Below are 25,232 nucleotides of genomic sequence, written 5' to 3' on the forward strand. Positions count from 1 at the left end.
GGGCTCACTGTGCCTAGTTTGTGAGCTAGCGGGGCTCAGACTGGGGGCTGTGTGCATGCTAGGCATGCCTCCTACCAGCTGAGCTCTATCTGGAGTCTTAGGAATCGGATGACCTCACCCCAAGTACTTTAGTTTAGGGGACTTTAGTTAAGTAGTGTGGACATCACTGGCCTTCATCCTCCAGGGTGTGGGATCTTCTGATCTCCTGTTAGCCCTTCAGACCCTGCCTGGTCCAGGGAAGCCTCTGGTGCCCAGCCTGGTGAGATGGTACCCGCGTGGAACACCTTAGTTCCTATCCTGCGAGGTGAACAGTGGACTGTATTGGTCATGGTGTGCTACCTGAGTGTGACGTGGCCTCCCCCACCCATGGAGCCTCAGTTTACTTGTCTGCAGTATGGCTCATGTGGATAGTCCCTGCCAAGCTCTGCCCCTCTTCCAGCCCTGGGACTGCTGGTGACTTGTTTCCCTCACCCACCCTGGCACGAGTCCTGGCTAGAGGTGTGGACTGGCTGTTGCCTCCCCACCTTATCCTCTGAGGGAGCCATGGTGGGACCAGGTGGTTGGTGACACACACCCATGTTGGTACTGGATCTCCATTGTTCCTGTGTAAGAGACCCTGCCAGCCCCCCTTCTGTGAGATAGTCCTGATCCCCGTAGGCAGGACCTTGTGCAGCATGGTTGGTTGGTTTGGGGTTTGTTTGTGTTGTCAGTGACTGGTGTGGGCCTCTTGTAGCTCAGGGCTAGGAGACCCGGAGGCTTGGGGGCTCATGGCCCTATTTGAGTTTCTCCGTATGGGTCACTCCAGTTCCCTGGTGTTTGCCCACCTCGTGGAAGTTGATGGCTTCCTCTCCTTGCAGGGTCACGGCCCTGTCCCTAGCGGTGTCTCTATCAGAAGTACCCTCCAGGCAGTGAACCCCAGGCAGTTTTGTTCCATGGGGGTTCTAGGATACACAGTGCTCTCCAGTGATACCAGGGTGGGTAGTACTGATTGGTTTGGTGAGGAGGGGACCCCTGAAGACTTTCCGTGGTGCAGATTGTATGTTGTAGCGAAGGCAGCTCTCTATGGGGGGGGGGGAGGCCACTGCTCAAGAATGACTCCCTCCTGCCACTATGTTCCCAGTGCCACCATCGAGAGGAATGTTCCCTAAGTCAGACAGCGCCATGGAAACAAGTGTGTCAGAGGGACCTGGGAACAAAGGCTCACCAAACTGGTAGCAGATACCAGGCCGTGGTGTTTGTCTCCAAAGATGGGCCTGCTGCCTTATTCTTCCATGATATCCCAGAACCTTGCCTGTTTCTCAGCACTGGCATCTGGGTCACCCAGCATGAAACCACAAGAGGAGCCTGGATATGCCTTGAGAAGGGGTAGTGTCTTATCTACCGAGGCCTGGTTTAGTAGAGTTTCTCGTGGGTGTGCTTGGCACCCCGGCACTGGAGCACCAGCCTTGGGAATTGAGAGAGCCAGGGGGATAAGCCTTCAGGTCACCCCATCCCTTCATGCCGAAGTCCTTGCCGTTCTCTCTGTGTCCCCCCAACTCCCCAGGTGGCAGTATGTACCACCCTTCTCAAGGTGCACACTGCGTAGCCCTGACTGCTTCACCCTGACACCAGGCCAGTGCTCCCCCAGACCTTCCCTGCTTACGGTCCTTTTTTTCTCCAAGCGTTAGGATGAAGGCGGATTTCTTCTCATTTGCTGGGGAAGAACGGGCTACACTGTGCCCTGTGCATGGGCGGGCTCGTGGCTTCTAATTGGGAAATTGGCTGTCTGGGCCTGGCCCACTGGGCTGTTATTACAGCGTGGAGTGTGAGTGGCTGTGGCACAGGCTGCAAACGGCTCCTGATCTTCGCCTTTTAATTATGCATCGCCATATCTCTGTGGCCACTCCCTTGTCTTCATAGTGATGGAAAGGACATGTTCCTGATTGTGAGCCCCTACCAAGAGGCTCTTAGGAGTATCGACGGGGATTTCTTGTTATTTGCTGCTTTCTCACGGCCTGGAAAGGACTGAGAAAGGGAACATCAAGCTTTTAGTGATCTGAGTGGCGCTGGGACGAGAAAGCATATTTTAGCCCATGAGGGGGTCTGGGAAACTTCATGGGGTTTGTTATGCGCCCCTAAATGTTGCCAAGTTTTTGCTGACCCAGTTTGTCCCAGAAATCAGTGGTCTTTAGTCAGCAGTCCAGAGCAGAAGGCAGGAGCCCGCGTGGCACATGCGATGTCCAAGGGTCTGTGTCCTGTTCACCTCACCAAGCCCCTGTGTGTTCTACCCGGGGGTCCAGAGGCTCAGCGAAGACAGCAGCAGCTCCCACGCAGGGCCTGGAACTGGTAGGCTGTCCCCAACGCTGCTTGCACTATTGTGAGTGTACAGCGTGCATTTGCCACCCTGGTCTTCCACTTGAGCAGCCACGGCTGCCGTGTGCTTCGGAGCGCTTCTTAACCATGCCCATGCTGTCTCTGCTGACCACCTTCTGCATCCACATGTCCCCTTTCTGGAGGTGCCATGTAGTGGGATCACACGCTTGCATGTGTTGGTGGTGGAGCACCGTGAACCATCTGGTTTTGAGGTTTAGTTTCACTGTAGCAGGCCCCAGTGCCCAAAGATTTCCTCTTACGGGTACTAGTCCAAGGTTCAGGTGGAGCTTTTTGTGCTCACGGGCCACCAGGTGTCCAGGTGATTCTACCTGTGGCTAAAAGTGCTTCAGAGAATGGACAGGTTCGGGATCTGATGCGAATCCCTGGGTTTGGTCTTCCTGGGTCGATACTAGCAGAACTGCTGGGTCACGTAGGAACATTGGTCACAGGAAAAATTATCAAGGCTTTTCCAAAACAACTCCCACTTGTGAACACTTTATCCCGCCTATGAGTCTGGGCCCCAGGTGCCAAGACAGGACATGTGGCATCTCCTGGGTGTAGTAGCCTATCTAGTGGGTCCGAAATAGGGGTCTTGGCTGTGGTCCCTGAGCTTGACTGCCCCCTGCTAGGAAGGTTAGGTCCTGACTTGCAGTTGGGGTGGGGACAGGTGTTACTGTCAGGTGGTGTCTGGGCCACGGGTAGGAGTAGCTGGCGTGTGTGTTTGCTCTGCATCCGTCCCTCCCTTCATTCTCGGGAGGATTTCAACACCCACACTTGGAATAAAAAAAAAAAAAATTATTAATGAGCTTGGTGCAGTTGCCATGGTAACCTGTTGCTAATGAATCTCTGGGGTTTCCTCTTACCTTTGCTGAGCTAGAGCAAGGCTGAGCTATGCTCAGACTGGGCATGCTTCCTTCTCCTTAGGTTGCTGTGGCAACGCCTGTCACTAATCCCCAGCCAGCTCCTGGTTTACCGGCCTGGCCCCAGGAGCCAGCTGCCCGCTTGTGCTTACATAAAGCCTCTTACTGTGCGATCCTTGCTGTTCCCAGCACCACCAGGCTCCCTGGAGCATCACCTTTCTCTAGTTCCACACATGGGATCCCCAAGATACGGAGAACAGATACGGTGTCTCAGGCTTTGCTAGAGCGAGGACTCTAGGCGGTCAGGTAGGTTAGTGTGCCCACACTGAAGTACCCCAGCAGGAAGGGTGTGCCTAGGCCTAAAACAGGACTCATGAGCTGACACTTGGGCGTAGATGCCGCCCACCAAGGGCACAGCCTTACTCGCCCCGGTTACCAGCTTGATGGAGCCCTGCTGGCCTTGGAGAGACAATAAGCCATCCTGAATCCTAGTGTTCTTCCCACCAGGTGATACGTGGATTAGGCCAGGGTAGAGTCTCAGGGTCTGGAGAGCTGTCGTGAGGGTTAAGCCTGCCCGCAGCTAGTTCATGGGGGCAGCTGAAGAACCTTGAGTTCAAGGGCTTGGGTATTCAGTAAATAATTGAGTAGCATCCGTGAGAGGACAAAGGAAGGTTCTGTGCCACTCAGGGTAGTGACCCTTTTGGCATAAACCCCAAGCTTGGGCCTGAGCTACTCAGCCTCTCTTCCAGTGACCTCTTCCTGAGCTGACTACTGGCCACTGATCTAGCTATGTACCAGTGGCTAACCCTCCTCCCTGCCAGCCTGTGTTTTCAGGGCATCCTGTGGGGGCGTCCAGGCAAGGGATGGTCACATACAAGGAGACCCATAGGAGGGTGTGAGCGGCTGCAGGCAGACCTCTCCAAGCTTCGGTTTGCTGGTCTAAGACATGGTAGAAGTTGGAGATGGTGTGGGGGAGGAGCCAGAGCCCAGAGCGTATGATACCTCCACACAATGCTAGGCCAGCTCCAATGCGTCTCCAGGAATAAGCATGTGACCTCTCTATTCCAGGACCTCTGTGGCCCCTGCGTGAGTTAGTTTCTTGTCTCTGTGGCAAGTAGCTGAGAGAAAACAAATTGAGCAGGAAGACTGATTTTGGTCCATGATTTCAAAAGTTCAGTCCATGGTCAGCTGAAGCCATTACTTCCAGCAGGAGATCCAGGGAGTGTGTGGGAAAAAAGGCCAGGAAGCAGAAAGAGCTTGTGCATCAGCATCTCGGTCCGGCTTCCCCTCTTCCTTTCAGGTCCCCCAACTGGGATGGGGCTGCCTACACACCAAGCATACCCTGACTTAGTCATCTCTGGAAACACACTCAGACACACTCAGAGGTGTGCTTGTAATCTCCTAGGCTCTTCTCAGTGGAGTTGCTTCTGCTTTGTGGTGCAGAACCTGGATGCCTGCGTTGGTGGGTTTTGGACCTGTGTGTGAGCCTTGGAGAACTGGGTGGATGGATGTGGCAGGAAGCTAGATCAGACTCGAACTGGTGGGTGAGCAGGAGCCCAATACCTACTACAATTTGAAGACACCAGCAGAATCCCTCTTTTTTAGGCACTGTAGCAGCGTGACCCCAGTGGCCGGGGTGCCCACTCGAGCAGTCTTTCAGCATCTCGGTATATTGGTGGATTCGGAGCTGAGCTGATGGCCATGGTGGCAGCTGATGGTGTTGGGACCAAGTCCCATGTCCCTTGGCCACCTGGGTTCTGCCTTCCACCCCTCTTGGCCTGGTATGGAGGCTGAGTCTCCATCGCTAGACTATGTGGCCCAAGACTTGTGTCTTCTGACGCGTGCTGGTGGTCATGGGCTTGGGTTTCTGGCTTTGTGTTAGGGGAAAAAAAAAAAAGTCAGCCAGTCAGATGGCTATGAGACAGGCCTATGAGGCGGTGTCAGACATGACACAGAGTCCAGAAGATTATAGCATGGAGCCCCTTTGGATGTCAGGGGTTTGAGTAGGGCCCTGCTTGGCCTCCAACCCAGGAAGCAGCTTGCCTTCACTCCTCACCTGGAATCAACCTAGGGAGAGGGACCAGGCTGGGTGGCCCTCAACTCCTGTGACATCATAAGATTTGCCTGGTTGAGCCTGCTTACCCTCCTGACCCATAGGTAACCCCTGGTGAAGCTCCTGTCCTCAGCCTGGATCCCAGAGGCACTGGCTCCCCCTCTGTCTGAGCTCTACCATGGAGCTCCCTCCCTCCCAGGGGCTTCTCCCTGATCCCCTGGGAACAGTGTTGCAGGTGTTCAGTTCAGAAAGGCAAGACAGGATGTGGCCGAGGGATGCAGAAGCTCCATCCGCTGCCATCTGCTCTGGAACTTGGGCTGCAAAAGCCACAGCCCAGTCAGAAGAGTGCCGTGTCCCCGGTGCTGCCCCTCTCCCGCCATCTGCTTAGGCTTCTTGCCTGGTGTTCACCCTGGCTTCTCTCCTGGAGAAACAGGGCCAGGTCTGGTGGCTCCTGTCACAGGACAGGGTGGGAGCATCCCAAGCCTTGGGGCTTCTTTCCCTGGAAACTAGGAGCTGGGCTAAAGCCGCAGTGTGGGGGTTGGGATTGGTAGGAAGCCACAGAATAGTCTTGACTGCTGTGGGTGTGAGGGACTTGGGTCCTGCCCAGTCTATCCAGGGGAGACTTTGTATGTCTCCCTGGCAAGCTTGTCCATGTGCACATAGGACTCTGTCCATGCACATGTGTGTGGGCACAGATGCCCCTGGTCACCATGCTAGAATCATACTGGGGAGTTTAGGACTTGAGGCAGAGATGTTTTCCTACTCCTTTGAAATACACCCTGCCTGGTGATGGTAGCTGGGATTGGCTTCGGGATGTTTTCATTCCTAATTTAGACTGTTTATGTGCTGGGCTGGAGTCTCTGCCTGCTCCTCAGTCCCCCCCTCTTCACCACACTCTGCTTCCAGCTGTCTGGGGGTTTCAGGGTCCCTTGGGGTGTGTGTCGGGGGTGGGGGAACTACCGAGGCAGAGTCTGGCCCCTAGCCCCCACCCCTGGCAGCTGCAAGTATTTTCACCAGCTCTTCAGGGATCCCCAGGTTAGGCAGCACCACTTTCTTCCACGTAAGACCACAGAGCCCTCTCTGTGAGGGGCAGCCCCCTCCCCACGTGATCTAGGCTTCTTTGGGATGGGGATCTGAGGTCATGCTTTGGCCAGACTGTCCTGCCAGCCCGGCTGCCTGGGTGGAGCCACAGGGCAGGGAGCAGAATCTGGCAGCAGCACTGGATGCATTCAGCTGTCTCCTGGGGAGACAGGAATGGAAACAGGCAGCAGGGAACCCCTCACTGACCACCACTCTTGGCTCCTTTATGAGCTACATGGATCACTTGAGGATTGATGCTGACGGCTTGACTTTAATTAGGAAATACATTCTGCAAGACGTGCTCTGATGGGGCCCTGGGCTGTCTTCCTGGTTGCCATGTCAGCCGGGGGGGCGGGGGGGTGTTACTTCCACCTCTGCCCAGCCACCTGGGCTTATAGGAGGCTACAGGGAGAGAGTAAGGGCCCTTGTAAGCAGGACCCACACTTGATCCTCCAACATAGCAGGGACTAGGTCTTGGCCACTTGCTTCCCTCTCCTCCTGTGTGCACGTGTGTTTGTGGCCACAACTTGTTCAGAGACCATACAGGAGAATCCAGAGGAATCTTGCCAAGGAATCATGACACCGCCCAGTGGTCCAGGAGCCAAGACTCAGGTGTCCTTGGCCCTGATGAAGGAGAAGCACAGACTGAAAGATGCTGTTAAGGGCTGCATAGTCTCTGTGTCCGTCTTAGCTCCACCCCCAGATCCATCCAAAGCAAAGGCTCTTCCATCCCATCACCCCTCTCTAGGTCTTTACCTAACCTAATAACCTAACCTTCCCCTATAAGCCAGGCTGGTATTCCCTCTCTTTGTGATCTCCTGGAATCCCCCTACCCTGTGGGGTATCCTTTATGTCTACTTTTCTTTGCATAGCCCAGATTCTTTCCCTTGAAGGCCTCTGTGACTGGGGTCACTGGAGAGGAGGAGCCCCAGGGTTCAAGGACAGGGTGCTCATGAACCTTGCAGCCTGCCTTGCGTGTTGTAGATTCCTGCCCGTAGGACCAGCGGCCTCGTCACAGCCCTCTAACTACCCTGCAGAGACTAATGGAAGTTTCTGAAATAAAATCTGCACCTTGAAGCAGGGAATTGGGTGTGCTGGGGTTTCCTTCTCTGCAAGGCTGACTCCTCCCAGCCTGCAGGTATCCAGGCTCAGGTAGCCTACCTGTGACCCACCACACTTGGTGCTCATTTTTATTGTCTTCCATCCTAAACTTCTGACTTCAGCGCCGTAGCTACTGGACGTCTTGGTCCACACCATCCGTTTCAAGCCATTTTTGCTGAGGGACAGGCAGGGCACAGTATGAAGTGGGGTCCCTGAACTCCTCCACCTCGTTCCTGTCATTCACGGTGGACTTCACATCTGGTGGTAAGGGATGGTCCACACCTGTGGGAATTTCTCAGGCTGCGGTCAGGAGGATAATAGCAGAAGCCTCGAGGTGGCAGGGGTGGGGAGGACAGTGGTTTCTAGTCAATCCCCTTGTCCCAGCTGGCCCAGGTCCTGCGTCCCCTCACATTTGCCACTTGGCAGGTCCCCTGTCTCTGGGTTCATTTGTGGCGGGTGTGGCTGAGACCATGCTGGAGTGGACAGGGGTGTCTTGGTGTTTGGAGGGGCCACTTGCTAGCCCTGGGTTTTCCCTCACCCATCTTACTTAGTAGAGCCTGGAGCCACATGCAGGCCTAGGGTAACTATCTCATCTTAGGAGATGCCCATTCTAGGCCATCCTCCCAGCTCTCTTCTACCAGGGTAGCTCCTGCACTGTGGCTTGGCCTGCCTCTCTGTGGGATGCTGGCAGGATTGTACCTAGAGTGTATGCTGAGTCTTGAAGCATCAGCTCCTTGGCATGAGGGGGGATCCCCAAGATGTGGGAACAGCAGGTAACATTCCTCAAGCTGGTGCTCCACGCTGCGCTGGCTCCTCATGGGAGCCTGGAGGTTCCCTAATTAAGCAATTTATTATTAAAGCAGCCGTCAACCTTGTAGCCTGCTTTCTACTTCTGCCGTGGGGACAGACAGGCAGCCATCCCACAGGGGCTGCACTGGTGGACAGCATGCAGCCTGACACCCCATTTAGAATTCTTAGCTTGTGTAGCTCATCAGTAGCCCAGACTGGTGCTCCTCGTCCCCTTGGGGTCATCTTGGAGCCCAAAGGATGTTTGTGAGACTCACCAACTTGTGGGGTAAAGCAGAGCCCAGGGTCATCAGTCTGGCCAACCACAGGCCACAGGGGGGATCCACCTGCCTAGAACAGCATGGAGACCTCTGGGGATGTTGTATCGAGCTGCTAGAATTATTGAGTTTATGTTCTAAGGCTGTTGATGAATGAGTTTAGTCTCTGCTGGTACCAAGAGGGGCAGTGTTTGGAAGCCCAGTTAGTCGGCTAGAGTAAGTGGGGCCCTCATGACTGAGCCTGTGTTCTCTGGCAAGGTTGCACCTGCTCTCCAGCCCTTGAGACAGTGGCTGTCGTACACAAGGGGTCTCAGGACCCTGTCAGGAAACGCAGGTGAATGAGCAGCTGGAGTGAGGTTCTGGTGGTTTATCCTAATGATGTTTAAAAACTTGGAAATTTAGTGGCTAGAGAGATGGCTCAGTAACTAAGAGCGTGATTACCCTTGGCAGAGGACCCAAGATTGGTTCCCAGCACCCATATCTGGGTGCTCACAATCAACAACTTGTAACTCCAGCTCTGTGGTATTCGACACCTCTGCCCTCCAAGGGCAACTGCTCTCATGTGCATATACCTACACACAGGCACAAACACATATACCTACACACAGGCACAGACACATATACCTACACACAGGCACAGACACATATACCTACACACAGGCACAGACACATATACCTACACACAGGCACAGACACATATACCTACACACGGGCACAGACACGTATACCTACACACAGACACAGACACACATACCTACACATAGGCACAGACACACATACCTACACATAGGCACAGACACACATACCTACACATAGGCACAGACACACATACCTACACATGGGCACAGACACACATACCTACACACGGGCACAGATACACATACCTACATATGGGCACAGACACATATACCTACACACAGACACAGACACGTATACCTACACACAGACACATACCTACACATAGGTACAGAGATACACACTTGCACAATTTAAAAATAAATCTTAAAACTGGGAAATGGAAAACTCCTGAGTGACCAGTTCACTTTAAAACCCCATTAAAAATAACACTTTGTGTGTTAATACATTCTTTCACAAAAAATGACTGTTTTTTCTAAACACAGATTCAGTGGGAGCAGGGGCATTGCTTGTCAATCTATGGGGTCTCCACCATCTGGCCTGGTGGAGGAACAAGGCATGGGAGGAAGGATTCATGCTGCCGTGCCGCAGAGAATTCTCTGATATTTTTGTAGACTGAGCGCCACCTCCCCTCACTCAGGACATGGGCCATATCTCTGCTTCTGCATGTTGAATTTTTAGGCCTGGCTGTGTGTGTCATCTTGGGTTTCTGAGGCCGTGGAGAGGGCTAGACACAGCTTCCCTCCCTCTTTGTTAGGTGCTGGACCCTGGGGTGTACATACTGACTGTGAGGAGCCGAGGAGCCATGAGTAACACACTCCCACAGCCAAGTGTAAATTGAGCTCATCCTCCAATTTGCGGGTGTGTGTGGGGGTGTCTCCCTGGCTCCCAGGGAGGGGGATAGCACCAGGATTCCCCAGCTGTGGGTAGCCAGAGCCACAGGACTAGCCAGCCTGGATGGTTGAGAGCTGGTGTGGGACCAGCTCTCACTTGCTCCGAAGACCCTGCTCTGCTCAAGCTGATCCTGACCCACCTCTCCTGGCAAGGGTATCTAGCACCTTCCAGAACATCACACAGCACCTTCTAGAACACGCGGAGGCAGTACAGCTTGCCACGCTGGGGAGGGGAGAGATGCCCCATTGTTAGTTTAAAAAAAAATGACTCAGACGGTTCTGAGAGCTTCCTTTTTCTGCCTGTTTCCAAGAATCCTGCTCCGACATAATGGATCGAGTTATTAGGGGATCGATTGAGACATGGGTAGCTGGAGGAGAGCCAGACCCAGCAAATTGGTGTGGCACTGACTAGGAGACTCCCTGGGGTCCAGGTCTGAGGTTAGCAGGCTGGTGGGCAGGCAGGCAGCCAGTGAGAGGCACCTAAGCTCCTGGTGGCCACAGGGGAATCACAGTTCTGCCAGAGTGGCCAGAGTGGCCAGTACCTGCACTGGAGGCCTGTGCTGTGGAGGTGAGGGGAGGGGAGAGGAAAGAGCATGTGTGTATACACATGCGTGTATAGATTCCCAAATATGCCTCTTGTGGGTGGTGCCCTAAAAGTGTGATCCATTTAGACGAGGCTTTACTACGTTTGTGTCTGGTCCCACAGGATGTAAGACCCTACTGTGTGTAAGGACTCCTCCATGTGCTCCCACCCTACTACTGGAGGAAGCAGGGGTCTTTGAGGACCCCAGTAGTTCTGTTTGTGGGTTTATACTGTGAAGCCCCAATGTGGGGCGATAACGTGGGCCCACAGAGCGCCCCACTGATCTCATTATAGGACCGAGCAGCCGCCAGGCTCCCTCCCTTCACCACTTACTCTTGGAGCCTGTCCCACATCCACTTGCTTATCATGAGTTTGTCCTTCACTGTCCCCTGCACCTCGCTTGATGAAGGCCAGCCTCTGTCCGTCCACTCTCGGGTCTGTGGACCTGCAGCAGGTACTCTGTGATGGATTTTGCTGCTTAGCGTCAGCAGAGGAATCTGACTCTTTCCCTGGGCAGACTTCTGGGTTGGGCCTTTGAGGCCGAGTAGAGGTTACCAAAGCAGAGGGAGGAGTGGGTGTCACTGGGTGCAGTGACTATCACTAGTCTCAGGTCAGTCATGAGTCCCTGTTCCCCCACCCAGACCCTCCACTGTGGCCACCCCCTATGATCCAAGGCTGAAACGTTTCCAGGCCAAGGTGGGATCAGCCTGTGGGGCCAGGAGCTGGGCTGTGCTTAGCCTACTCGACTTCCTCTCCAGTTATGCGGATGGACCATGTGAGGCTCCGTGCTCTGTGCTTCCCACTTCTCTGCAAATTGGCTGGCATAATGGCTCAGCTGGGCTCTCTAGGCTTATAGAATTTCATCCCATTAAATACGAATACCATGCGGTTTGAAATATTTGTGCTGGAGCCGCCCTGACTGTTCCTTCAAGCAAGCCACATGGAGCTCTAATTAGAGCCTGGCGGGTAGCCTCCACTGACCTGGGTGCATGCACATGGCATGGCTGTGGTGTTTCTGCATTGTCCCACCCTGCCCATGAGTTTGGCTGTTCCTTAGATTAGGCAAGCTAGACTGAGCCTAGAAGGACCTGTCCCTATAGGGTGTGGCAGGCCCATGAGTGCAGGGCTGTGTATGCCTAGTTCTCTGGGGGCAATGGGGGTTTGGGGCGAGCCAGGCCCAATAATCAGTGACCTGGCAGGTGAAATACCCTGAGCATCTGTAAATGCTGTGACGGAAGTTATCATCTCAAGGCCCCAGAATCTTTAAGACCAGAGATGCCGGGTTCTGTGGATGGTGTCTGCTTCCTCGCATGACCTGTGCCCCAATGTCTTTCCATGAGGACGTGCCGCATAAAACAAAGGCCCTGCTTTGAACCATATTTTACTTTATTCCAAGACCCCGTTTCTTGGTCCTGGAGCTATCCCATAATAGTTTACCTGAGAGAGGGACTGGCCTGCCCAGGATAACTGAGGCTTAGCAGGAGGTGACCACCCTGTCCTGGACTGAATTCTTATTTGCCCTCCAGTTCAGCAGTTGAAACATCCCAGGAGTATGTTAGAACCAGAAGCGGAAGCCGTTGCAGGTTGTGTGACCTATGGTGATCAGGTAAGGCTATGAGAGTAGAGGTCCCCAGAGTTCCCTGTATACAGGATCTCTGCCATTTATGAACCCAGAAGTCAGCTGCCTGTTCCCAGAAACCTTTCCTGCCACACCCTTTTCCTGGTTTCCAACCTCCAGACTAAGAGACGACTCTACCCCTCCCATCACTCTTTGCGCCAGACTAGGACTGGGTATGCCTGGAGGCTGGGACTCCTTCATCTCACGTTTTTCACCCAGCACTAGCTCACACCTGAAATGGGTGCATGGGACCCTGAACTGCCTCTGGGCCAGCCTGATCCAACTAACTCGGCACCTGGGCAGCGGCTTCCCAAAGTGGGAAAAACAGGGCCTATGATTCTGAACTTTGGGGCAGAGCCGCTGAGAACATAACATATAAATGTCGTGCTGGGGCTGACACCCAGGTAGCAGAGAGCCTGGCTTCAGGGATGAAGCAGTGGCCTCGGGAAACCAAGGTCCAGCAGCGTCTCTTTGAAATCAGACTTTCCAGGGGTCTTGGCCATCTTTTTAAAATGTCACCACTATTAATAACATGGCTGCTGGTGGAGGGAGGACAGGGACAAGGCCAAAGCCAGTTGGCTCATCCACAGCCTGAGCGGCCTTAGGGAGGTGGAGGCCAGGTATTGTGAAGACAGGGCCAGTCTCTGTGTAGACCTAAGAAAGCTGCATGGGGCTTGGGGTCTGCAGTGAGGGTCAACATAGCTGAAGCCTGCTCAAGGCAGGTTTCCCCGAAGGGCCAGAGAGGAGGCACGGAGAGATCCCAGAAATGGGGGGGGGGGGGTTATCTAGCTTCGATGGCGCCGTGTGTCCACTGAGAGGTGGGACTATCTGGTAGCCTGTCAGACCTGGGAAGTATCAGGCAGGAAAATGAGTCACTTTTTACAAACAGGTCTAAACCAAGTCTGGTAGATCGAGAGGGTAAGGGGCTCCAAGGGTTATGGGGTTTCCAGAGCTCTGCATGGGCGGGAGGCCTGGCAGGGCCTGGGCAGCACAGAACAGCCTATGTTAGTGACTTTCAGCAACCAGCTTGGTTTAGGGCTCCTGAAGAGAGCAGGAGCCAGCCTCACTACCAGTACCCGGGACTTGAAGGTTCTAGATGTTGTCCTCTGGGATGCAGGACTCCAGCAGGGCTTTGGACTCTACATTCTAGGCTGGCCTTGGTACAGCGCTCCCAGTAGCCTTGCAGCCCAGGAGACCCTGACTCACTGCATCCTGAGATCTGGGGTCTTATACATAGGTGCCCATGGAGTGTAAGTAGCCAGAGAGTCCTAGGTGCAGCAGGATCTTGAGCCCTGGCAGGACTTGTGAACAGGATAGCTGTTCTCCACCCTTCTGGAAAAGTACAATTATTAAAAGTGTGGTCCACTGTCCCCCACTGCTTTTAGGGTTGCAGGGAAGTGGATGTTAGGGGAGGATAGACTTGAGGCCCAGGGACAGGCAAAGCAATATGTCTCTAGGGTGTGGGAGCCAAAAACTGGAGAGGGGTTTGCGCCAGGCTGGGAGAGCAGGCTGGTGGTAGGCATTACTGTGAGGTCTCCCTTTTAAATAAATACCCGGTTGCCAGGCAACACTGGTGGGGATATCCAGACTTTGTATGGATAGATGGGGGGGGGGGCGAGCAAGGACCCAGTGGGAACATAGCCTGCTGCAGGGCTCCTAGTTTCCCATAGATGCCAGCCATTGTGCCACAAGGTACCCTACCTTTTCTCTTTGCCTGTGTGCCTGGAACCCCAGCTTTCATGCAGACACAAATTTGTTTGCAGCAGCCTACACACCCAAGTGTGAGCTGGGTTTTCACATGAAGGTGGAGATGGTGCGACACTAGCAGTGTGTAGTAAAGGGAAGGGACTCAGCCACGTGGATTGGGGAGCTAAGGCCCACCCAGAGAGGCTCCTGCCCCTGGCCAGTAGAGGGGCAGATGAGCTCCTGCCCTCTTGGACCACCCAGCCCCTCCATCCACTGAGGGACAGATAAGGCCTTTTGACCCTCAGGACAGACGACAGCTCGTGGGCTGAGCATATGGTGGGGACTTGAGAGAGGCGTGGCTTTGGCGGCCTTGCGGACAAGAATGTGGTCCCTGGTAGTGGCTCCTCCCAGAATAACTTTATCTTCTGTGGGCACACTGTGGGACTGGATAAGGCAGTGGAGACACCGGACTCCGGCAGAGTCCTGCCCTGACAGGGCACCCTGGGCACAAACGGACAGTGCCGCAGACTGAAGAGACACCTGTGACCCTTCCCTTGAGCCTCTTCTCAGCCTCCAGGCCCAGACACCATAGGGTGGCACAGAAGGGCCCTGTTCTGTACTTTCCCAGGCTAGCCCTGTCCTTACTGCCCAGCCATGGAGAACAAAAACCACCTGGGGGGGGGGCGTCTAGATGGGCTTGCCACAGTTCTCCTGCAGGAAGGAGCAGACCCTGGGGGTGGGGAAGGGGAAGAGGACCAGGCCATGTTCCCATGGAAGGAGTGTCCAATCCCCTGGGGTCACTAATTTGAGCTGCAGGCAGCTGTGCAGCGAGGCCCAGGCAGTTATTTCTGGCCCAGAGAATTCCAGCAAAGCGGTCCCTGAAAACCCACCCCTGTGGGCCAGCAGTCATCTTTCCCAGGAATCACCTGGCTCTGCTTCTTTTGTCTCCTGTCCTTCCTTCCCTTCCAGGACCATTAGAGTGGGGTGTGAAGAATGCTTTGGGGGATCCTGCTGGGCAGAGGTCAAGCCAGGCCCTCTCACTTTCTCCCAGGATAAAACTGGAAGTCCCCAGGAGTCTGGGGGAGGGGGTTGTCAAAGGAGCAGCCGGGGGTGGGGAGGCTGTCACTCTGACTGGTATTCATGAGGATCAACCAGGAGAGTCTGAAAATATGGGAAACAGGCTGGGCCTGGCTGCCCTTCCAAGCAGCAGCACCCCCATGGTGTTTGTCGGGGTTGGAGGCTGCCGCCAAGTGGCTGGCAGAGTCTGGGTGAGGTTTCTCGCCTACACAGCCTGCTTTCCTGCAGGCATAGGGACTATAGAGGGGTGGGATCAGGCACTTTTCCACTCAATTATCCCTTGAAAAGATCCCGAATCAAGCTCTTTATTAAGAGCTAAGCAGAGACATTAGCGCACTTTCTAATTAGCATGGCTTTAAAAACTGCACAATTAGAGCCATTGGCATGTGCTCAACCAGGCTCCACAGTGTCAGTCCCCGAGGATGGGGAACTTGGCCTGGGAATGCCTGGGGTCCTGCCCTCCTTTGAAGACCTCATAGAGTGTGTTTATGTGTGCAGTACAAGTGCCCGTGTTGTGTGTGTTTGAGGCGTGTATAGCGCATTAGAACAGATAGTGGTATAAACGGGTTTATGGGTACATGTCTGGTATCCAAGTCTGGCTCTGGGTGCCCCACTGTTCCAACCTGCCCCTGTGGCTGGTAACCCAGCACACACTATGCCTAGGGACAGAACAGTGAGCTGGGGAGTGGGGCTGCCTGTGCATTGCTCAGGCCGTGGGGAGTGTCAGCTCACCCTGGTTGTTAATAGTCAAAGGACTGGGAAAGCAAAGTGCTTCTTCATAGGGGAGGGTGAGGATAAGCTAGAATGTTCTGGAAGCTAGAAACTGAGTATTCATAGACTGTCCTGCTTCCCCCCACCTCACCCCCACTGTTTAAGGGGATATAGTGGGGAGTGGCTCCCACACCCTAGCTTCAGGAGGAAGTATTCTTCCACAGACCGCCTGCCCCCCCTTCCCCTGGGTGACCCCGAGCAGAGCAGGCAGCTGGAGAACAAACAGCTCCATGTTTGGTCCGCTGCCCTCACTCCCCACCCCCACCCCCAGCCCCAGCTCAGCCCAGCCTGCTGTGAGTCACGCAGGCCTAGGCCCAGGCTCCCAGGCCATGTTCCCTGGGCCAGGCCGTTGGGGGCGGGGGTAGAGGAAAAGGGGTCTCTTAGAGTGGGGCATGAGAGCAGGAAGCAGGTTCGCTAGGCCTGGGGGTGGGGGTGCTTAGAAACGCTACTGAGGGGAGAGCGGGGCCACACCCCAAGACCCTGAGCCCTAGACAGAAGTGATGCACTGAACAACTGTCCCACCTGTCTCTAGGGCAAACTGAGCCTCACGGAGCCAGGGTCACCTTCAGGTGATGGCCAGCATTACTGAGCCCTGAGCAGCTGGTGATGGTGCTCAGCCCACTTGTCCCAGCTCTGGAGGCCTGATGGAGACCCAGCTGACCTTACAGTAACTGCTGCACACTGCCTCCCACAGGAAGAGGGGCCTAGGTGGAGGTCCTGTGGTAGCTGGGGCACACGACATTAAACAGTCTACTTCTGGAAAGCTCTGGGTGAAACCCGCTGGCCTAGGTATAGGGTCTGATGTGGGGGTGGGGCAGCTGGGAAAGGAAGCTGCCACCCATGCCTGTGTGATCACTCTGATGACCCCTACAAGGCCACCTTGGCCCCGGCTCCTCCTGCCATCCCATCTTTCCTCTCAATTCCCAAACCCAGATAGGATTCTCAACACACGTTCTCCCCTCTTCTCCCCCCGTCAGACCAGCAGTGCAGAAGCTGAGCTGATGGAAGCCTTTGGAAATGGAGCTGGGCTGGGGAATCCCCACTATCTTTGCCCTAATTGGGTCTCCAGGTTCCTCTTCACCTTGTTATCAGCTGTTGGCGTGGCAACAGCCTCAGGGAAGAAAGAGAAACCTCCCGCAAATCATCAGCACAGCCTGCAGAATGCTCCGCCCCTAAGACCTCACAGGAGACCAGGATGAACGCCCACAGGGAACTTCCCTGGCATCAGGCATCAGCCTGTGAGAAGTGTTCGGGATTTCACTTTTTCCTCGGGAAGAAGGAAGGTAGCAGACCCAGAGGTCTGGAAGCTGGCTTCGTTTGCAGTTCTTATACACAGAGGTCATGGCTAGCAGTGTAGGCTAGAGGACCCCCACCCCCACCCTGTGTGTTTCCAACTCCCCCAGGGAAAAGAGTAACAGGCCCCACCTACTCTGACTTGTGAGGTAGCTAGACTATCTGGGCCAGCTTTGGGGTTCCTTCTGGGGCCACGGTTGACAGTGTTGCCTCACCCTCAGCCACAGCAGTCCGTCCTGCCCATCTGTAGGGAGCCAATTCAAAGTGTGGGTCATGGAGGAGCATGTGAGGGTGGCAGAGTCAACATAACTTGTATAGCTAGCATCCCTTTGTGTTCTCCTTGGTGGCAGCCTACCTGCCTACCCTTCAGAACATCTTCCTGGAGCCTCCTGATGAGGGCGGGCACCAGAGACACCTGTGTTAAGCTTCCCAGGTGTCTGGCATGACGGACCCTTCATCAGTAGAGGCTCCGGCAGTCACTTGCACAGACTCCATCCATGATAACTTCCAGGGCTACTAGGAAGGCCACCCTTCAGGCTGGAAAGGTCATCGTAGGGTGGAGCAGAGGGCTGGATCCCTGGAGCAGCCAGGACAAGGTGGATCCAGCAATGCATTCCTAGGGCTAGGCCACACTGGGCTCTGGTTTGGATTATGTGGCCAGGGCACTAGGAAGCCATAGCAAGGTTCTGAGCAGATGCCTCCACCAGGGCTTTGTTTTAGAGGCAGCTCAGATGGATGGTGGTGGCACAGCAGAAACAAGAACAGATCTGGGACCTCTCAGGGATTTTTCTGGCTCACAGTGGACTGCGAGAGATGGCACTGTGGGTGCCCAGTTATTTGGGACTGAGTGTAGGACCTAAGGTTTTGAGGTGTGAGCAGGGCTAGATGCTAGTCCTAGGGTTGAGGGACAGCCCAAGAAGGATAAGAACAGAAGATGTTAGGGTCCCCAAAATTGGAGCTCTCACCAGGGTGAAGGGGCATAGCACATACATGTACCGTTGTCCTGGAGTGTGTCACCCTCCAGTGTGTGGTTCGTGTCTCCCTTTTGAGACACCTAACATCTTCAGACATCTTCAATGGCCACAGAGTGATCACTGGTTAGTTAACCTATTCCATCAGCTGGTCAAGGAACCATTAGGATCACATCCATCCCACGTGAGTCAGAGCCAGCCATCTGGGCTGTACCCTGTCTTGGGCCCTGCTGACCCCAAAGAGGGTACTGGCAGGGACAAGTGGAAAACCAATTTCCACAGAGTATAGTCATGTTCACGGGCCTCCCACATCTGCTCCCTCCCCTGATGCATGGTCTCTGCCCGGGAGACTTGTCTCGGACCCTTCCAGGCTCCCAGAACTCCAAGACCAGATCTTCCTGAGGCACGTGAAGGGCCATGGGGGTCACTGAGCATGGAGTCTGGAGCACCTCATGTACTCCCCCCAAGGTGTAGGAAGAGTCAAATTGACCGGGCTGGCAGCCCAGTGCAGGTGTGCCCCCACATCCTCTTCCTGGTCATCTGTTTGTCCTGATGCTTCACGACCTGGCCCCTAGAGAGGCCCAGATGAGACCTCCTTGCCATCTGCCAACTGGAGGTTGCTGTGGTGCGGCCTCCCATGTCAGGAGTCCAGCACCCCCACAAGTAAAGGCAGCACCTAGATCTTCAGCACACAAAGTCAAATGATGTAGCAGTGGTTGGGTGAAGGGGGCTAAAATGGAGTGACTGCTTCTCCTGTCCCTCTGCCTCCCACTCTGTACCTTACGCACGTGCCCGTGGATGGGTGATGGCCCCACTTGTCCTTCCTTTTCGTGCATGTACGGAATTCTCATCCTTCAGGGCCAGTTTTGCACTGTGACATTTTTCCATAGATGGGGCTGTGTGCAGGGCCGTGTGCCTTCTGTAACTTCTTGTCACCCCCTCCTCTGCCCCCCTCATGTCACTGTGTCCCAATTCACATGTCAGCAGCATTCCTATGAAAGCAGTGCCACAAGCTACATGCCACGTGTGTGCTGAGCCATGTGCACTTGCCTGGAAGTTCTGCCATTTTGATTTCTTTTCATTGCAGGGAGCCCTGATGCTTGGGCCAGAAGCCCTTGGGCCTCCCTGTCCGTCAAGTAGTATAGACCTCATGGTGACTAGTCCATCCTGATCCCATTGTCATGGAGAGAAGGGCCAGGAATAGAGGGGCTCAGAAAGACCATGCTGGGGGAGTTGGACTGTCTTGGTAGGTACTCATTGCCCACTGAATGCCAGGCACTGCAGCTGCCTGCCAAGAGGGTTAGTTGATGCAGGACCTGAAGCCATTATTCTGCCAGCTGAGGCGAGGCAGACAGCTCCCATGAAGTGTATGAGGCCTCATCACTGGCTGGGCTGTCCCTTTGGAAGACAGTCCTTCGCTATGAACAAACATGCTCCTTTCTTGAACAAATTGGAAAAGTGAGGTTGAGGGCTCCTGAGAGCACAGTGGCAGGAGGGGCAGCGGTAAGCACACAGTGTGGGCTTCATGCTGCAGAATAAGAGAGAAGGAAGGCTCAAGACCCCTGAGACAAGGAGGATTCTGGAAAAGCACTGGTCCCTTGCAGAGGGAAGCCCCAGAGCCCCAAGGTAGGAAGCATGGGGCTGTGAGTTTGGTGCTGACTGCTCGATCTTTTTTCCTATAGTGGGTCCTTCATCCTCCTACCCCTCCTGCCCAGCCTCTCACACGCAAAAGCCAAGCTGTTCTGGATCTGGCCTAATGGAGCTTAGCTGGCTGTACAGATTGCTCTGGGGGCTGGCAGGCGGGGCTGGAGCAGCTCAGAGCTAATCCTCTGATCTCATGCACCACCTAGCAGGGAGTCCTGTTTGGAATCCTGAGTTCTTGTCTTGCTTGAGGGCTACTAAGGTAGTGGAGGCCAGGCAGCAGCCACACCTGGAGACTCCTGACCCTTGCCCCAGCTAGCATGGCCACACTACCCAGTGGTGTGAGGATGTAGGACTCTGGGACCTTGGCTGCCTCACTGCTGCCACTGCCCTGCTCTTCTGTGGTGACACCCTTCCGTCCCCACTTATGCAGAGCGGCACTGTGGTGGGTGACGCTCAGAAACTCAGCCCAGGGGCCAAGCACGTGTCAGGAGGACTTAAAGCCCTGCTGTTGCTGTACCAGAAAGGTCTGCGTGAATCGAAGTGTTGTGACTGATGGAGAAACTGAACCCCGAAAAGGGGCGGTTACAATAGAATCAAGACAGATTTCCCCTCCTCCCACTCTAAACGTGAGTCACTAGGGTGGGGCAAGGGGAATCCCAGGGACTCTTACGCCATCAGACATGGGAGTTGTGCCAAGCTGGGTGTTAATAAAGATTGGGGTCTGGGGGTACAGGATCACATTGGCCCGTACCATCCTGTGTCATAGAAGGATGTATTCCACTATGAGGGACTGTATTCCATCTGGAGATCCAGCTGGGACTGTCTCCCATGGGGAGCCAACAGCTTGTTAAGTTAACCAAGCAAGCAGCAAGAGACATTCACCTGCCGGGCCTCAGTGATTCCGTAGATGTAACAGTGACCACCCCAGTCGGCAGGTTAGGTGTGGCCTCGTCTTGCACATGTAGACAAGGACCCTGTAGCTTCATCTCCTCTGCTAGGATGAGGGAGCAGGGCAAGCTACCACCTTTCTCAGCACAGTTGTGTGCTGTGTGTTCTCCTCCTGCTTCCCTTTGAATGAGGAAGGGCCACCCTGCTCCAGTGAGGGACACCCTCCCGGATTCGCACCCCTTCCCCAGCCCAGCCAGCCCAGCCTGTTGCTCACCCTGGATGGGCCCCAGGTGGGACAGCAGCTTCAGCACCACGGACAGCAACCGTCATTGGTGCCTTGCATCCAGTGTCGTTTTCATTCAGGTCCATATAAGGCTACTTTGGGGGGCACTGGAGGCCCCCCATCTGTGGATTGAGAACCCTTCTGTGAACTCTATCATGATCCCAGTGTGGGCTTACTGTACAGGTGAGGAGAGGGGGATCTCGCTATGGGGGTAGCCTTGTATCCCATCTTCCCCAGGGAAGCTGTGTCCATAGCAAAACAGCCTGGGGACCCTAGAGACAGTTTCTTTAGCTAATGTTCTGCAGTCCCCATGGAAGGACCTTCTCTTTCCTGACTGCTGACTGGGGATCCTGGCAAATGGTGTGGTGCAGAATGGGAAGTCATTTGAGCCCCTCCTAAGTGCACAGACTCAGAGTGGTGGCCAGGCATCAGTGGGTGTCCTTGGAGTTTGGAGTGTTGGCTGACAGGGTCCATAGAGACTGCTTTGTGCTCTCCAACCACAGGATCCTACCATCCAAGGGGCATCTCCTGGGTCCCCTTGTTCAGCTTCTCTCTTGGCCTGCTTTTCAGAACTTTGCTGCTTGCTAAATCTCAGAGCTGGGTGGGTCTTTGCCTTTTGAATGAGACCTTGGGGGAGGGGGCAAGGAGGAACCAGATTAGTCCACTTGACTGGATTCCACCGGTACCATCTCCTGTTCACATATCCGTTTGGTTTCCTCTAACCCCCATGGAAATTGATTTAATTTGTAGACGTCAGTTCAAAGCCTGCAGAAATTTTAATTAAACCGAGAAAATCTATCTGTTGTAATTAAGCCTCTGGAAGTCACCCGGCTCCGCGTGATATGACCAGTTGGTGCTGCCTGTCCTTGGCTGCCCACAGAACATGACCAGGGGGCAGTGTGACACGTGAGGTGTGTTCTTGCTGTTGTAGGAAGCTGGAATATTCTCTGCTTAGGCAGGTCCCAGGTCCAGGACCTGATCACTTCCCCACCAGGTTAAGGGTCTTGGCAGGCCCCCTGCAAGTGTCCCCTGCTCCATAGATGTGCCCAGGCCTGCCTCTTGTCCAGAGGCAACAGTCACTCGGGGAGGCCATACTCCAACCTTGGTGTTAGTCTTGGCAGTAGCTGTATGTGAAGGTAACAGCTGGGAGCCTGGGGTTACACAGTAGGTGGACTGTAGACCATCCGGGCAAGTCAGCTTCAGGGAATATAGTCTACCTGAGTCCTCCTTGGAGAATCTGTGGGTGGATGAATGTGCGCTGAGCCTGGGAGAAACCAAACGATGGGCAAAGAAGTCAAGAAACAGCCTTCAGTCTGGGACAGGCTTCTAGTCCTGGCTTCTGGAGTTGAGTGGGTAGGGATAGCTAGGATGAGCCTATCTCCACTGATAACCAATCTCCCAGCCTCTTCTGGGAGTGGGGCGACCAGCGCTCAGGGAGCGGTCAGAGAAGCAGGGCCTAGTCTTGCCGAGAGAGATGCAGTCGCTTCCTCCATTGGTGTCCAGCAGGCCTGGAAAGGCATGGCACCTGGTAGACTCAGAGTCTAGTCAGGCCTAGGAGCCGTTTGTGTTAGTCTGGTCTGACTATATGTCCTAACAGGGACCTTTGCTAGCCAGTGTAATATGGGGTTCCGGTCTCCATGGCTTTGTGCTGCTTCCCCCAGCCTGTTCTCCTTAATCCATAGCAGTGCCCTCTTACCTTGGAAGCTAGTCTACCACTGAGCCACGTGAGGGTGCCCGCTGGCACCACAGCGAGGCCAGCCTGGGAGACCAGCCCCTCACCCCCCTTGTCTGTCCGGGTGGAGAGTAGCATTGAGCGGTGTTGTGAGTGAGCTTGGCCGAGCTGGAAATTGCTGGGTGAGGGGTGTGCAGAAGCCACTTGGAGCCACAGGCTCTTAGCCAGATGTGGACGAGCACAGGGGATGAGAACTCCGCAGATTGTGGCCCTGGGAACATGGTATCGCCTGCCAGAGGTTGGCCGGTGCTGCGCTAGCAGGAGGCTGATTTCTGTTTTCCGCAGCCCCATTATGGTAGAGGCGCTTGTTACTGCTGAACCCATTAAGTGTAATTATGACGCGCTCAGCAGGAGCGTGTAATTACATTGGTGGCTTGGCACTGCGGAGCACACCGCCTGTGTGGGCTGGGGGGCCCAGCTCTGTGAGTGTGAGGGAGGGAGGTCAGGGTCAGGACTGCAAGAGGAGCATTCAGAGAATGGCCTAACCCCCCGCCCCCTGGCTCCCAGGTAGCTCCATGGACAGAGGGTAGTACAGCCCCCGACCCTGAGAATGTCATCTCCCAGCATATTCTGTCCCGGTACCTCTGGCAGGTTGTCGCTTTGGTTGGTGCTAGTTCTGTGGTTTGTGGCCCCAGACCACATCAGTGCCAGCCTGTGTCCCCATATTGAGTCAGTAGTGTTGCTTTGGGGCTTGGGCACGTGCTGGTGGAGCTCTGTGCTACTGCCTTCGTGGGCGCTCCGTTGGTCATCAAACCAGGCAGACTTAGAGATGCAAAGACTGCTCACGGTCACCTTCAGGAGAGTCGGTCTCTCCTGCCACACGTTCCTAAGTCCTGTCCGATCAGGGCTTTCTTGCAGGCCGTGCATATTTGATCCTCACTAAGACTGCCAGACTCTAGTCTGTTTGGTGTTCTCACCTGGGCCTCATATGCGACACTACTGGCTCACGGCAACTTTTCCAGGTCCATCTTGGTACGAGGCAGGGGCAGGGGACAGTGACTATCTTCCCTGGGAGAACTTGGGACTCTAGAGAGTCATAGGGGCCAGTGTGGTGCCATGGCGCCATCTGGTGGTCATGTTCTGTTATTGCGTTCACTGTTGCCATGAGGCTGACCCCGGCCTAAGCGGGGTTGTCTGCTGCGCACATGGCCCTTAACACACAGCCCCCAGGTGGTTCGAGCACATCAGCATGCTGGTCATCATGCTGAACTGTGTGACGCTTGGCATGTTCCGGCCCTGCGAGGATGTTGACTGCCGCTCAGAGCGTTGCAGCATCTTGGAGGTAGGTGTCAAGGACTGTGAGGAGGACCAGGAGGGTACCAAGTGTACCCTGTTCCTTCATCGTGATCCCCTTCCACTCAGGCCTTTGACGACTTCATCTTTGCCTTCTTCGCTGTGGAGATGGTTATCAAGATGGTGGCTTTGGGGCTCTTTGGGCAGAAGTGCTATCTGGGTGACACCTGGAACAGGCTGGACTTCTTCATTGTCATGGCGGGGTATGCAGCCTCTGCGTGGTATGCTTGGGAGTCCTAGGCCTGACCTCAGGGCTGAGACCTGAGAGGGGCTAGGGTTTGACAGGTGGCCTTGCCGTGCAGGGTGCACATGTCGTTGGCCCCTGTAGGGCAGTGGGTGATGGGCTAGGAGTCATGGGCCCCTGGGGTCTTCCCCTTCCTGAACACCCTTGCTCCTCCAGCATGATGGAGTATTCTTTAGACGGACACAACGTGAGCCTCTCTGCCATCCGCACGGTGCGTGTGCTGCGGCCCCTCCGCGCCATCAATCGGGTCCCCAGTAAGTGTCACTCCTGTCTTGAGTAAGAGATCAGCCTGTGTGTCCCGCTGGCCCTGCTTCTTATCCAGGCACCAGCTAACTGGGCCCTTCTAGGACAGTCCCAGTTGGGGTGTGATGGAGACTCCCAGTGCCTAGCAATGGGAGCCACTCAGAGCCTTGACTTCCTCATTTGCATAGCATCCGGGGTGGGACTGGGTGCCAAGAAGGTTCCCAGCTACACCACTGTCCAGTGGAGCCTGAGGCAGGGTTGGAGAACGTGTGAGAGACTGGGCTTATGGGGAGGGACACACTGCATGCTCCCACTACACGTGGTGGGAAAACATGCAGGAAATCACATGGTTGTGCTTGGGATGTGGCCTGTCCGGATGCTGACTGGCCATCTGCCTGTGTCTAGCGGGTGGCCTGTCCGGATGCTGACTGGCCGTCTTCCTGCGTCTAGGGATATAGTTTTGGTGTTTTCTTAGGATCTAAATTCAGATGTTCAGTTTAAGGGTGGGAAGGTGCAACTCTCTTGGAACTGTGCAAGGTATGTATATACATGCACGAACAGGTGTGGTTCCGGGTGCACACCCCCTTTTCATCCGTGAACAGGTGTGGTTCCAGGTCCACACCTCCTGACAGCTGCCACTCAGCCTTCCACCTACCTGCCTGGCCATGACTTCTGGCATCAGATCCAGTTCAAATGCTGTGTAACATTGGACATGTTACCAAGCTTCTCTGAGCCCCAGGTTCCCTTTAAAACAGTGGAGTACATGATATATTTCCCAAGGACAGAAGAGAGTGTGAGGTGAAGGGACGCATGTGTGGCACTGCCTGGAACCTTGTGTGTCCCGTGTACTCAACAGAGCCTCAACAG

At 54.8% G+C, this 25,232-nt stretch overlaps 1 protein-coding gene across 3 annotated transcripts in view; it reads left to right on the forward strand.

Moving 5' to 3' along the window:
• The window catches only part of Cacna1h (calcium voltage-gated channel subunit alpha1 H), a 57,122-nt gene that overhangs the window by 10,687 nt on the left and 21,203 nt on the right, over positions 1 to 25,232 (forward strand). For all 3 annotated transcript variants that reach the window (XM_038325792.1, XM_038325791.1, XM_038325793.1), the window contains exons 2-4: positions 23,756 to 23,867; positions 23,948 to 24,081; positions 24,279 to 24,376. In XM_038325792.1, the coding sequence (XP_038181720.1) occupies positions 23,756 to 23,867; positions 23,948 to 24,081; positions 24,279 to 24,376 (344 nt within the window). The remainder of the gene's footprint in view (positions 1 to 23,755; positions 23,868 to 23,947; positions 24,082 to 24,278; positions 24,377 to 25,232) is intronic.

The sequence above is a fragment of the Arvicola amphibius genome, chromosome 4 (genome assembly GCF_903992535.2).
Source record: "Arvicola amphibius chromosome 4, mArvAmp1.2, whole genome shotgun sequence".
NCBI lineage: Eukaryota > Metazoa > Chordata > Mammalia > Rodentia > Cricetidae > Arvicola > Arvicola amphibius.